The sequence below is a fragment of the Anser anser genome, assembly GCF_964211835.1.
Source record: "Anser anser genome assembly, chromosome: Z".
In the NCBI taxonomy this organism is placed as follows: domain Eukaryota; kingdom Metazoa; phylum Chordata; class Aves; order Anseriformes; family Anatidae; genus Anser; species Anser anser.
Window position 1 is genome coordinate 58,473,787 of NC_139723.1, and position 15,132 is coordinate 58,488,918.

Consider the following 15,132-nt stretch of genomic DNA (forward strand, 5'->3'; position numbering starts at 1 on the left):
GATGAGACATAGGAAAAAGCACTTGATTAGACAATATTCTCCACTTGCCTCTGTAAATGGATGAATTAGAACTTTTCCTTGTGATAAAAATCTCAGTTTGTCGAAGTTTTATATGGTCAGTTCTATAGATGCAGGGCAGTTGATAAAATCAGTGTTTTAAGCTGCTTTCCCCAGGGTATAGAGCAAAACATATCCCTAAGTAGTCTAAGCATTTGACACATTAATAGGATGAAGTGGAATATGGTTATTTTTTGCTACTGCTGTCTTTTCACAAAAAATGGATTTTTAAAGCCTTTTTGACAAGATGATCAGAGGGAGGAATTTCTTTCTGGAGTAATCATCCTGTTTTGTGGTTGAAACTCCTCTCATGAAGTTTATTGTCTCCATTCAACTCCTCTCATGAATTTTATTGTCTACTCAGGAAGAACCAGTTAGGACATTAGCAAATGCTTTGTTAATCTGGTGTCTTAAACTTTCTTTTTCTGTTGTGGGTGCATATTATTTAGATTTGAAAGAACAAATGATAGCTCTGCAGTAGGTTTCTTCTAACAGGATATTTTAAATAGCATACATTGGCAGTCATTGTAGCTTGTTATCCTACTTGTTCTATAGCAAGGCTGTAAATTTTCATACATTACATTTCTAGAGACTGACCTTCAGGAGAAATTAGGTTGATTGATTAAATAGTGAAGTGCTTCTGAAATAATGGAAGATATTTGTATGTTTAATTGGTTACTCTGACTTGCAACAGGCTTCATTGATGTAGTTCTGTACTTTTGAGCTTGCTCTCTTCCTCTGTCTGTGTCCAAAAACATCCCTAAATGGTTGCAGTGAAGTTTTCCGAAGGAAGCTAGTTTTCAGATAAAATCCGTTCTCATGCAAACGTATAGCTGTTTGCATGCAAACGATATATGTGTCAGCATGTGATTGATTAAAATTTCGTATATGGGTGTAAATTTAGCAATTGCATGTGTTGTTTCCAACACAAACCCATGTTTGTATACGTGACCATTTTTTTGTTCTTTGTTTTGTTTTTGGTTGGTTGTTTTTTATTTTATTTTTTTCCCCTTTTGGAAGCACACAACGTGAGTTCTGTAAAATTTCGCCTTAAAATTGGACAGCTTCTTTGGGACTCTGCATGGGCAACTGAAAGTAGAAGAGGGCTGGTGCATGTAAGAAGAGCATACCATCAGTCAGTTACTGTAGCTTTGGCTTTCTTGACAATAGCAAATATTTGTTGTGAAAAAATGTACAGGTATGTCTAATACTGATACTGGTAAGTGATTTCTATATCTGTCTGGTATAGATCTGCTAACCATTATCTTCCTATATAAGAGGTTTCAAATGATAATGAGATTCTGTCTACAATGCATTGTTAAGCTTTAATGAGCTAAGACATCTCTTGAGGTTTGTCAATTTAACCATGACTCTGACATTTTGTCTGAGGATGACACTGAGCTGAGAGGTCAGGAGAAGAGACATGCCTTCCCTAGTTATTGTTATTATAAAAAAAAAACAGCTACTGCATCACATTATCATTGTAAAATCCCTGAAAAGGGAACAGGTTGCCCAGAGAATTTGTGGATGCCCCACTCCTGGAGGTGTTCAAGGCCAGGTTGGATGGGGCTTTGAGCAACCTGGTCTAGTGGGTCGCATCCCTGTCCATGGCAGGGGGATTGGAACTACATGGTCTTTAATATCTCTTTCAACCTGAGCCATTCACTGATTTTGTGATTTTATGAAAGCATTTTGGCATGACAGATAGCCCTCCAGGTGTTCATACGGTGGGTGGCTAGTGTCCTGGAAGACAGATATCCCAGGGCATGCATCTCCTATTGGCACTCACAGTGCGTGATTTTCTGCTAGAGAGAAGAGCTGGTGTCCCGGCTGGCCCATGGTAGCTGTGTACACCAATGAGGAAACTTCAGCTTTCCTTCCTGAACTTTCCCCTTGGAAATGTACCCCAAAACCACATGAATTTAGATCTCTAAAAGGATACCAAATCTTGCTTCAGCAAAATCCCTGTTGGAATCAGTGGTGGTTTTGTCCAATTCAGAACTTCATGTTTGTTCTGCAGTAAAGGGATTTCTTTGCACATTGATGTGACTCCTGTCTTCATGGTCAGCATTATTTTCAGACCTTTACTCTTCTCGGATGGCAGATCAATAGGGAAAAATGTTATTTTCTTTCCTTTATGTTCAGGAAAGGCTGCTTTGACTGATGTTGCCGTATTACTATTAATTTTTGAATCAAATAAAGCCTTAACAATAAGGATTTTATTGGAGATGAATATGAAGAAGAAAGGATATTTAAACAATGATGGATGGATGCCGTACTTTACAAGTACATACGCTTTTCATTTCCACCTCCTTGTAGTGTCTGCCTCTTTTTTCTTTAAAAAAAGGCATTGGAAGGGCTTGACCATTGTTACACGATCTGTATTTCATCTTCATGACAATGACCTCCACCAGACTGAAATTTGTCCCCCAGTCCTGAAATTGTACTAGGGGTCTCCAGCACAGCTCACAGTGGGATAATGCTCTTTCACTGCAGTCTCATGGAACCAGTGTTGTTTCATCTGCAGGAGAATTCATCCTCTTCTGCTTTTAGAAAAGCTTGGGGTGATTCCTGCCTTGAATGAGGGAAAAATACTATATAGAATCTAGATGAGCAGAATTAATACATGGCATTAAGGCTTCCTCCCAGAAATGTTTAACAGTAGATTAAAACTTTCAGTGTGGCAAAAGGACCCTGTCAAGCTTGCGAGTTGGAAATGACTAGCTTTAAACTCTTTTTTCCCCAAAATTTTTCTTTGCCTTTTTTTTTTTTTAAGTAGTTCAAGATAATGATCAAAATGTAAAGCATTAAATTTAGCACATGTAATTTTCTGAGTCTGTTGCCCATAAGTGTTACAGCTCTTCTGAATAGTACCATCAAGGACCATCATCTCAATGCAATATCTGATTCAGTACCTCTGGTGGTTAATGGAGATAACAACTGTTAATGTCAGTGATGGAGAGTGCTGGCTGGGCATTATACAGTAGATATGCCAAGACTTTTTTTTTTAAGTTTTCCAAATAAGCCATTTTAAAAATCAGGGCAACAACTATAGAGTTAACTTATTGTAATGAGAAAAGTGAGAGAAGAAAAGTGAGAAAAGAGAAGAGGAGAAATCAAAATGTTCATGCGTAACTCCCACAAGGTCTCACATGGACTCTTTGCTTGAAACCAGTGTAGAGGCTTGGGTGGGGCAGCAAGCCCTGTCCAGCCTGCTCCGGTCCTTTGCAAAGCCTTTGTCTCCATCTCCCCTGAGATGTGGCTGTCCATCCACCTGCTGTTTCTCCACGGCTCCATCCTGGCACCCTGCCGTACCCTACAGTCTGCCCAGATGCTTCTCCCTGTGGCAGCCCAGGAGCACCCAGGGGTAGGAAGGGTCTCACTTCCCCTAGGGTGAGCATGGCCCTGCCCCTCCTACCCAAGTGAGCCCTTGGCACAGGAGCACACCACTTGTGGCAGCACTGCCACTGCCCTGCTGCGCTTTCAGGAGTTGCAGGGTGGGAGACGTGTTATCATATCATTTCCAAAAAAGGATTCCATTTAAACCGATTAGGTTTTATTAACATTATAATGTATTCAGTTTGCATTGGTTGTAAGCACCAAGAGTGAGGGTCTCGTATGAGCAGTAATGAAATCACATAGGTTCCCCCATTCAGGTGGTATTCAGTACTGACTAGACTTGGAAATGGAGAGATGAAAAGGTTCTCTGTTTGCTTCTTGTGGTTATGATGAACGTTTCTCTTTATTTCACATGTATTGTTCTTCTATTTATTTTGCTTCTTTTCTTTACTTGAATGAGGAGTATAAGCCTAAACTGTGTGCTTTTGGCAAGTGTTATATCCTGTCTTTTACACACACAAAAAAATCTTTACAATATAGGAACACAGTTTGTCTCTGTCTAATTCCAAGACTGAAAAGGCTTTGGGGTAACCAGGAATTTTACTATGAATGGCTTAGAAGCATCTAAAACCAAGTATTTTGAAAGGTAAAAAAAAAAAAAAAAGAAAAAGAAACTTCTGAGTAGCATGTTTACTTAAATATAGAAAGAGAATAGAACCTTACTGAACAGGCACTGGTGAAAAAACAGAATACATTTTCATATTTGCCTGAATTAATAATACATGTTTGATTTGAATACCATTCTTATATGACAGACAGTCATCATCTTTGCTAACATTATCAACATGAAGTTTACTTTGGCAACTAAATACAGCTTAATTGTATAACATACACTTTAATATCCTTATTCTGTCCTACTCATGTATTTTCAGTGGCTTATTTCAAAGGATAAATCAAGAGTTCAGTAGCAGCATATATGATCTAGGTTGAACTTACATTTATTATATACTACTGTTTGAACATCTGTTACTAAATCTGCAGTTGGCTTTCAAGTTCCAGCTAACCAAACTATAATTGTTCTGTCATTAATCAGCACTCTCAAAATAATTTTTGTTTTTTGTTTGTTTGTTTGTTTGCTTGTTTTTTAAACTGCTGACCAGGCATTGGTGTCAATTAATTAGTGAAATGAATCTTTTAGTGCAGTCCACACTGTTTCTTGTGGCTGTTTTGATGCTTTTGTCAATAAAAGAGGACTGCTTAAATATATGTTTGTTTTAACATTTGGATGTAAAATGAGTGGACTTTCAAATAAGGAGGAATATTTAAAATATATTCTGTAGCTTAAAAGGAGCCCTGTTCATCTGGGGACCTTAAGGCCATCTGGAAAATGACCTTCAATAACCTGTGCACACTTCCTGTCTGACTCCTGAGCAGTGGGAAGGCTACTGCTACTGTCTGCTTCTTCTTCACCTGTGCTGGAGCTGCAAGGTGTTTTTTTGTCCACTCCATCAATACCTAGACTCTTGCTATCTTTCATGCATAACCTAAAGTGTTTTTTTGGCTTCTATTTTGGTTTCTTATGGTGCTAGCATCTTTCCTATCTTGCATATATTTTCTCGACTGCTTTCTTCATTGCTGTCCAATCTGGTTGCACTTCTGATTTCCATATGAAAAGCCATTTGTTTTTGAAAGTATCATGTGTGTTCATAAGGGAACATGAGAATTTCCACTCTGAACCATGAGTGTATCTCACTGAGATTAATGGGTTCATGTGATAGGAATTTTGTTTCTTGCATCCTGATTGGTTGCAGTGGAAGTAATTGTTATTTAACCACACTTCGTTTGATATGAAGGTGAGAGAAGAAGTAAAGAAGTCATCATGAAAGATTTGGGGATCACTGGATGCATTTTAGGAGAGGGAAGAGAAATAAGGAAATTACTTTTACACAAATATTAATATTCATAGATGTTTATTCATTTGTGGTCATACAAATGCCGGACACTATTCACAGCCCAGTGAAACTGTCAATTTTTGGTAAGTCTTTATTTCTGTTAACTTGGATGGGGAGCATTTTTTTCATGAAACAGCTTTGTGTGAGTAATAGTCAAACTGCTAACTTTGACTGGAATCCCGTGTAGGACCAACACCATTAATTCTTTACATTTTTTTTGTATGGCTGTTTTGAATTCCTTTCTTACAAAAGAAAAATAGTTTTTGTTTTGTTTTGTTTTTGCTAAATATGGAAGATGCCGAAGGCTTTGAAACTTTCATTGGCCACATGGCAAGTCCTGTGCAGAAATTAAGTAGAGTTGATTTCTCAGTGGGATGTTAAGTTTACTGCTGGTTTGAAAAGTGAAACAGATTTGACTTTGCCTTGGGAAATACTTGAAAAACAAATTAGATAAGACAGTTCATGGGCCTGGTTAGCAGCTGGAAAACTTTTCATCTGTTTCACACAGCTCACTGAATGGGGGTAAACAAGGGCCACTCTTCCTAATGAGCTGGGATGGTGGAGAAGTTCTGGTGACCCTAGCACCACAATTGTGTGTCCTTTCCTTCCATGCCTGTTCTTCCACTAAGCCATTCTAAAAATCAGCATGCTTGTGCAGTGTGTGCCTTGGAACTTCAACCATTACCTCAGATAACCCTGTCCTTTTGTATCTCCTCTGCACCCCTGTTACCTTTCTGCGGCTCAGGCCCTGACAGTTATGTCAAGTAGATAGAAGACTGGCTCATGTAAAGAGCAATTACAGTAAGTTGTAATTTTGTGAGATGGAGAAACTGAAACCTGGGGCTCTTTCATTTATGAAACAAACAAAAAATCTTCAATGATGAGCCTAATATGAAAAATAAGTTTAAATAGGTCTTCTTTTTATTTTTTTTTCCCTGACAGACAATTATTATCTGATACAGAAAGTGTTGTAGTGGCAGATGCTAGTCCCATTTCACAAACTAAGTACTACACTGTGGAAATCTCTTTGTAAAATTAAGTGCTAATGAAAATGAAAATGAAAACATTTTCATCACAGAAAATGAAAATGTCAGTATATGTAGAGCAACTGGGACTAAAATTTGTAAGTGTAGGTTGAATATGGGTGTTTCTCTCTTCTGAACACAGCTCTTGATTCAAGTTTAGCAAGCATTTGTGCATTTGTGTTGGTTGTAAATATACATTCAGATTAGATTTATGAACCTGCACAAATACTGAAGGCATTTTTATAGCTTTAGATCTAAATATTCTGTAAATTGAGAAAGAACTCTTATGACTAGTGGATTTTGACAACTGGATTTTCCAGTTGTTGTACGCTGACATTTGTAAAGGCAAAAATTAATAATTTTTTTGGGAAGTCATATGGCTGAAATATTCTCAGCATTCAAATCCAAAGCTAAATGCACAAGTCTTCCCCCCAGAAGAAGGAAACAAACAAACAAACAAAACATTCTTTTGTGTGCATTCTGCAGAAGATTGTTGAGGTCGTGGATAACTGGTGCTGAGGAGAAAATCTGGACCACTTTGCACTGGTGACTCTGTACAAGGCCTTGCAAGTAGATCAGCCCCAGTGCTCGCTGAAGAGATCTGAAAATATGAGCTGGGAAGGTCTTTCTACATATCTCTGTCTCCCAGTAGTCATTCAAGTGGGGGGTTGTACATTGTTAACAGAAAATGTTGCATGAATGATCCCTGACTCCAGCATTAGATTCTTCTTTGATACGGAGAGATTTTTGATTAACCTCTTCCATTGAGAGGTGGTAGGTCTGTGCAGCTGGAAAGACATTTCCTCTAGATGGTAACAACGTCTTCTGTGAAAGGGTGAAGGATGAAAGTTTGTTGGAACAGTTTGTGTTTTAGTCTTTGCAAAGAAATCATAGAAATATTAGAAAATACTAGACTTCGATAGATTCTGGGAAAATATGTCTGTATTGCGTATTTCTGGAAAGTGTTGAAAGTGTAGGAAAAAAATTAGGTTTTAGAGTTTTAGACTAATTTATTTCATTCATCCCAGTTAAATTTCATAACATGATATTCTTCACAGGAGAGATTTTGTTGAAATTAATGTGGTAAAAATAATGTTGAAAGAAAGTTAATTGTGTCTGTGTATGAGCAGCCAAATATAAGTCACTTACTAAAGAACAATAGTAACTTTGAAAGATAGGAGAAAAATAATGTATAGGAAGTTCTTCTTCATGACTTCTCTCAAATTTTTAGAGAGCCCCAGTTTATTTTAGAACAGGAAAAACAGACTGTTAAAAAGTGAAATAATAAGGTGTTGAAGACTGGTGACTGCAAACATTTAAATTTTATTTTTTTTTTGAATTATCAAAAGAAAAAAACCTCAGCATTGGTATTTTCAGTCATCCATACCTAAATGCAAAAGGTACAATCTGTATTTCAAATTGCTTCATTAAGGTAAGTGAATTGCTCTCCTAATGCACTGTGGTAGGATTTGGTGTTTGATTTTCCTAACAACCTTTTTCATCCACTCTTCTGATACATTTTCTTACTGTTTACAGCATTTCTGTTTATTATGTATTTACACAGCAATATTTGCACCCATCATAAATGTATATGGACATAACTAAAGCAACATATTCAAAATGCAAGATGCAAACCTACTTTATTCCAAAGTGTAAGTAAATAAAATGGTAGAGTTTTCCATTTTTTCCACAACTTTCCAAATTGTGTCCAGAAAATTAGAAGCCACTGATTCCTGCTGTGTGTTTGTGATGATATACTCATCACATGCCAGAGTATCCCCCTTGTATTAGAAAAATCCACGTGAAGTAACATATCTGTATTGTGTTCACGCCTGTTGACTTTGGTGGAAAATTACCATTTTAGCTGTAATACCATGGCAATTACAAAATTACCATTACCATTTTAGCTGTTTTCTCACTAACAATTCCACTTCAAGATATTCTGAGTCATTGCTAATACTGTATTTCCAAAAATCTGCTGCTGTTGCTGCACCAATGGATGCAGTCTACCATCTATGGATGTAGGACTGCAAATTACAGAAGTGCCTTTAATGTCCATACTGTGCCTGTTGCCATACCTCTTAGTTACCTATGTCTTCAGTATGTCTCTTTTCGTCTGAGATGAACCTGTGCTATGAATATTAATAAACATTTTGCAGATGTTACTGAGTCTTATTCAAATTTTGACACCATGATCCTTTGCATTAGGCTTGTGGTTGTATGTGCAGTGCAAATTCCGAGCACGAATAAGTAGTAGCACCTCTATATTAGCCTGTGGCAGGCATGGTGACTTTGTAGAGAAACAGGCTAGTCTTCGTTGTTTCCTATAGCTGGCAGTGTAAGTCAGATGCTCCATTGGGGAAGTGGTCCTTTAAAAGACGCAGGGAAATCAAATGAGATGGAGGTTGGTGGTAAGTGTAACTTCTGCTTTTGATCTCTCAGTGATTGTTTTCTTCCTTCTACTCTATCTTCTCCTATTCTTGTGCTCTGGTTATTTCCCCATCATTGCTACCTTTGTTTATGGGACTTTTCAAAGCACTGTTCAAATTCCTCTTCAGTTTCCAGTTTCTTTAGAGTGTGAGTGCTGTCACAGTAGCTCTTCATCATTAAAAGCAGCATTGTTCTGCTGTTAAAAATACGTACTTTACATATAGCTGCAGAAAGACACAGATACAGTACAGTTACAGCTAGTGTAGGAAATCTGAATAATTGAAGGTTTATTCTTGTACAAGAAGACAATGATTTTTTTTTTCCATTCAGTGTCTTTTATTACTTCATCTTTTGCTTCTGTATAAGACTGATAAAAATTCATTTGGGTGTCAGAGCTGGTAGTGTGTGAAGGGGTACATGTGGGAGGAAGAGGGAGGACAAAGTGTACGTGGCGTGTGTCTAGTTAACCGCAAAATAATTCTGCCAGTAGGACAAAGGAATTATGCTGCTAATTGCACTGCTTCCAGCCAAGGGGAACAACAAGGACCAAATCTGTGTAAATGACAGTTAGGTTACTCGAGCTGTTTTGCATATCTGTACCTCCTGAGGTAAAAGCACTATGGAAGTATTACCTAATTATATAATTAATTTTTATGATTGTATATATGGATACAATGTAATGTTTTGCTATTGTTGGCAAGAAGGATTGTTCCTCAAAGTTTGCAGGTCGCGCTAGCAAGATGCAGTTTTCTATTTTTTCTATATTTTACTTCCTATCATACTTTATTTTCTGTTTATTAATTTATATTCTATTGTACTTTTTTAATAAAGAAAAGTATATTTTCTATACTTTCCTGTACTTCACCACTATCTGGCTTTGTCTAGACCAAACACTGCAGGGCCTGCAAGTCCAGCACTTGCTGGACTGTTTGTTTTTCTTTTGTTTGACACTGAGAACAGCATAGCTGTGTTAGTCTGTTACTGCATGTTGCATCGTATATTTTCTCCTCTGAGATATGAATTTTGATAATCTCATTGCCTCGTACATTAAAAGGCAACGCAGACAACTGGAAGCAAAATATGCAGACCCAGCTAGCTGCACTCCGAAGTGTCTGTATCTTTCGCAAAAAGATAAAAAAAAATAAAAAAAAAAGGATGACAATTTCTTTGTGGAAGCCAAAAGGCAATACAACTTAGGCTAGAACCTCCACCTTACAAGAAAAAAGACCTTGCACTTTGTTTATTCCTTGTAAATATCATAAAGTACAACATACCCTGCAGAACAAATTCAGTGTTATAACACATTGGGCAATTCATACTCTTACAGAGGTAGGGGGTGTAAAGCACCTAGAAAGTATCTGAATTTCTATTTTTTCTTGTGTTTACAAAATGCACTCAGGAAAATGAAGTTTCAAAACACACAACAATGAGCTTGAATTTACCATAGCCACTCACGCATTTATTTGTGCATATTTATTTTTTGCTTCTCAAAAACCTTCAGCACTGGCATCACTTGGACTGATCCTGAGGTCTGAATGCAGTGGAAGTGAAACTTTATCAACACTTTTGGAAATCTCATTTTACATGTACAGAATTAGAGGTAAGGAACAAGAGCAGTGTAGGCATGAAACAAGTTTGTGCTCAAGTGCTGCCAAGAACTTCTGTATATAGGGTACTGGACAGAGCAAATTGCCTGTTATTGTAGGCATGAAACAATGGACCTTCTCACATGTCTCCAGTGGTCGCCTTGAGTTGGGTTCTTGCATATCTGCACTGGAGATATGCAAGATTTTGTTCTTCTAATACTGAGGAATATGAGCAACTTGTGTAAAAATAATTAAAAAAATCAGTAAAATTATTTTCATACACTAAAGCACTATGGAAATATTACCTAATTATATAATTAATTTGTATGATTGTATATACAGATACAATGTAATGTTTTGCTATTGTTGGCAGCATGCAAAACCGTTTAAAGATACTTCACAGACTTTCTGGTTTTTAAATAAGTATTGTTGACTCTGAATTACTATAGAAAGGTTTTGTGAGCACCAACTTTTGAGTTTTCATGTAAAGAAATTAGGGATAAACTCACCAAAAGTAGTTCTGCAGCTCTAATAGTTTTTTTTTTTAACCAGATTTCATATTTTTCCGTTGTCTGTAGATGGTTTGCATTACATGCAGAGAATTTCCAGAATAGTGCTGATGTTTGCCTGGAAGAGCTAGAACCATGGGAAAAAAAGTCCTTTTTGAGTGGTAACTTGAGCTAAGGAGCCCATTTGGTCCACCAGTGCCTTGTCCACAGTGGGTACCTGCAGGCATGTGGTTAGCTTCAGGTATGGCTGTCCCTGGTAAGTCCGGACCCCATCTGCTCTGTCTTCAACACCAATGATGGACACTGGGATCTCAGGTGCCCTGAGTTTGAGGACTGTGACTGCTGTAATGATAAGCTCCTGGCCAGCTTTGAACTTGTGTGGGACTTGCTGCTCCACCTGGATGCATAAGTCTATGGGGCCCAATGGGATTCATCCCAGGGTACTCAAAGAGCTGGCTGATGTTATCACAAGACTGCTCTCAATTATTTTTCTATGGTCTTGGGAATCTGGAGAGGTCCCATTTGACTGGAAGCTAGCAAACGTTCCAATTTTCAAGAAAGGTAAGAAAGCAAACCACAGTAATTGCATGCCTCTTAGTCTCACTTCAGTGTCTGGTAAAATTATGGAGAAAACTCTTTGACTTATTGGAGATACCTGAAGGACAATGAAGTTATTGGTTATAGCCAACATGGCTTCATTAGGGGAAGGTTCTGCTTAATGAATTTAATTTCCTTTTATAACAAGGTCACCCACCCAGTTGACCAAGGGAAGACAGTTGATGTGATCTTTTTGCATTTTAATAAAGCTTTCAATATGGTTTCTCACAGTATCCTTCTGGACAAAACATAGATGAATACAGCTAGATGAATACATAATGTGATGGGTGAGCAATTGATTGACAGTTTGGACTCAAAGGTTTATAGTAAAATGGTGGTTACATCAGGCTGGCAGTCAGTCACTAGTGAGGTTCCTCAGGTTCCTCAGGGTTCCATTTGAGGGCCAGTTCTCTTTAATGTTTTTTAAACAACTTGGGTGTAGGACTTGAAGGCGAACAGAGTAAGTTTGTGGATGACACTAAATTGGGAGAAGCTGTTGACTCCATTGAGGTTGGTGAGGCCTTGCAGAGAGATCTGGACAAATTAGAGAGCTGGGCAATCAGCAACAGTATGAAGTTTAACAAGAGCAAGTGCCAGACTCTGCACCTGGGACAGGGTTACTCTGGATGCATACCACTGCGTGACGAGAGGCTGGAGAGCAGCCCGGCAGAAAGGGATTTGGGGGTTATGGTCAATGGCAAGTTGAATGTGAGTCAACAGTGTGCCCTGGCAGCCAGGAGGGCCAATTGTATCCTGGGGTCTTTCAAGCACGGCATTGCTAGCCAATCGAGGGAAGGGATTGTCCCACTCTGCTTTGCACTGGTGTGGCCTCACCTGAAGTACTGTGTGCAGTTTTGGCCAAAAAAGTATAAGAAGGACACAAAGCTATTAGAAAGTGTCTAAAGGAGGGCTACAAAGATGGCTAAGGATCTAGTAAGGAATACATAAGAGGAGCAACTGAAGTCACTTGGGTTGTTCAGCCTACAGAAGAGGAGACTGAGAGGAGGGCTCATGGAGGCCTACAGTTTCCTCGCACGGGAGCAGAGGGGCAGGTGCTGATCTCTTCTCCGTGGTGATCAGCAATAGGACCTGAACGAGTGGCATGAAGTTTCCACAGGGGAGGTTCAGGCTGGATGTTAGGAAAAGGTTCTTCACTCAGAGAGTAGCTAGGCACTGGAACAGGTTTCTCAGGGCAGTGGTCACGGCCCTGACTCTGGAGTTCAGAAAGTGTTTGCACAACAGTCTCAAAGTGATCTTGTGATCAGATCATGCATGTGAAGATTCTTGATTAAAATACTCTCTGGAGTGTTGCAGCATTAGCCTAATTTTGTAAGGTCAAAACTTTTGGTATATAAAGCATTAGGACATTGATTCACTGAAAACAAACAAACTAAAACAAAGTATTTTAATCTTTAATTCTGATTTTTTTCTTATATCTGTTTTGGGGGTTTCTAGTCTGAGAAAGAATCTGAATTCCTCGGTTTCTGAGAAGACTAAGAAAATTTGTAGTGACAATGTTAAACCAGAAAGAACCGATCCACAGACTGTATTAAAAAGAAAAAAAAAAAAAAAGAGAGAAAGAGAGAGAGAGAGAAAAGTTCTGCAAAATAGAAACAAACAGTCATGAGCAGATTCTTTTCACCTGATTGCTTTTGTCATTGATTTCTCCGCCTTATACTAACCTATAAGTTCATTAATGGTCAAACTGAACAATTGGAGTAGCTTCTTACTGTCATATCACTAAAATGAGTCTTTGAAATTAGATTCTGGAGTCCTTTGCAAGGGTTTTATTATAACTAGAGTAGAAAATAATGATACTAATCCTTTTTTTTTTTTTTTTCCACTGCAACTACACAGCAAGTAAGTAAATAGACTAAGAGACTAAGATTTCTTTCTTCTAAAAATTCATGGAGAAAGAAACATTTTCTGAAGCGTTGCAAACAAGAAACCAGGGGCTAATTTACAATCCTAACATTGATGTTTCTGATAAAGCTCCTCTTATTTTTTCTTTAAAATAGAAAACTTGGTGTGGCTATTCAAATTTATATGACTTAGATTTTGTTATTTAGGTTAATATATGGGTTTTTCTAGCTGTGGTCCAGGCCTGTAAGACTGTACATGCATTTCCTGATGTGAGATACCCTGTCCCAGTGGGTATTTTTCGTTGGACATCGTCCAGCTGTTGGGCTGTTAATTGATTTGGCTGAGCAACTTGTACCTTTTTAAACTAGTATCTCAAAGATTACGTAGTGTGTTACTATTTTAGCCTACTGATAATTTTAGAAATATGTATGGTTTTACCTGCCCTTCAGCTGCAGCCTTTTGAAAAACATGGAGGCAATTCTTTTGAGCATTTTGTGATGACCATAACAGGGTTAGAAGAGTAGAAACCACAGAGAAGATCAAAAAGTGGCCATGAAGACTTTAGACTTTACAGTTGCCTGCTTATGATTTGTTAATTAATTTTAAAACTGGCAGAGTTAAAGATACATGGGTATATACATGGCTGTATTTTGCCCTATGTATGTGAAACACGGTTATCTGTGATAAAAAGCAGCATGGTTTAGTTTCCCATGCATTCTTAGATATAGATGTGTAGTATATTCTCTTCCTGGATGGTACACAGGTATACTTAGAGGGAAACAAATCATTGCTGTAGCATATATTTGTTATGTGAGGCTAGGATTCTGTTGCAATTCTGGTTGTGTAATGAGAATATAAAAAAAAACAATAGTAATAATTTGTTTTCACAATTAATTTGATGAAAACATTAGTCTCATCATCATAAGTCAAAGAGTAGAGCTGAAACTGTCTGCCATTTATTTTAGACTAGGATTTGGACTAGATGTAATGGAGTTTGTCACTAGGTGGTGCAGCATGTAGGGAGGCGCATTTGAAGTGCTTCTACACAAACGCAGGCAGTATGAGGAATAAAATAGATGAGCTAGAAGTCTTGGCCCAGTCCCACAGCTACGACATCATTGGCATAAGCAAAACCTGGTGGGATGAGTCCTATGGCTGGTGTGTTGCAGTAGATGGTTACAGGCTCTTCAGGAGGGACAGGCAGGGTAGGTGAGGTGGTGGGGTGGCGATGTATGTGAAGCATGGGCTGGACTGTGTGGAACTTCAAGTTGGCAATGGCAAAGTTGAGAGCCTCTGGGTAAGGATTAAGGGATGAACAAATAAAGGGGATGTCGCTGTGGGAGTCTATTACAGACCACCTGGCCAGGACGACAACACCGATGAATTATTCTTTGCAGAACTAAGAGATGCCTCAAGATCAACTCCCCTTGTCCTTATGGGGGATTTCAACTTGCCAGACGTAAATTGGGATCACCACATGGCTGACACAAGCAAGTCCAGGAGGTTTCTAAAGCACCTAGATGATAACTTCTTGGTGCAGGTGCTAAGAGAGCTAACTAGGAAAGGTGCCCTCCTAGATCTGTTGCTGGAGAACAGAGAAGGTCTTGTGGGAGACGTGGCAATTGGCAGCCATCTTGGTCATAGTGACCACAAAGTGGTTGAGTTTAGAATTTATGGTGACAGAAGGAAAACTGTCACCAAAACTTCAGCCCTGGATATGGGGAAAGCAGACTTCAGGCTGCTCAGGGAACTAGTCAGCAAGGTCCCCTGGGAA

At 38.4% G+C, this 15,132-nt stretch overlaps 1 protein-coding gene across 14 annotated transcripts in view; it reads left to right on the top strand.

Moving 5' to 3' along the window:
- GLIS3 (GLIS family zinc finger 3) overlaps nt 1–15,132 on the top strand; it is a 195,752-nt gene that overhangs the window by 14,374 nt on the left and 166,246 nt on the right. The window contains exon 1 of one of the 14 annotated variants that reach the window (XM_083817772.1): nt 1,056–11,459. The exons of the other annotated variants lie outside the window; for them this stretch is intronic. Coding sequence (XP_083673898.1) covers nt 11,192–11,459 — 268 coding nt within the window. The 5' untranslated portion in view covers nt 1,056–11,191. Of the gene's footprint in view, nt 1–1,055; nt 11,460–15,132 lie in introns of those variants that run through there. 14 annotated transcript variants of the gene reach the window in all.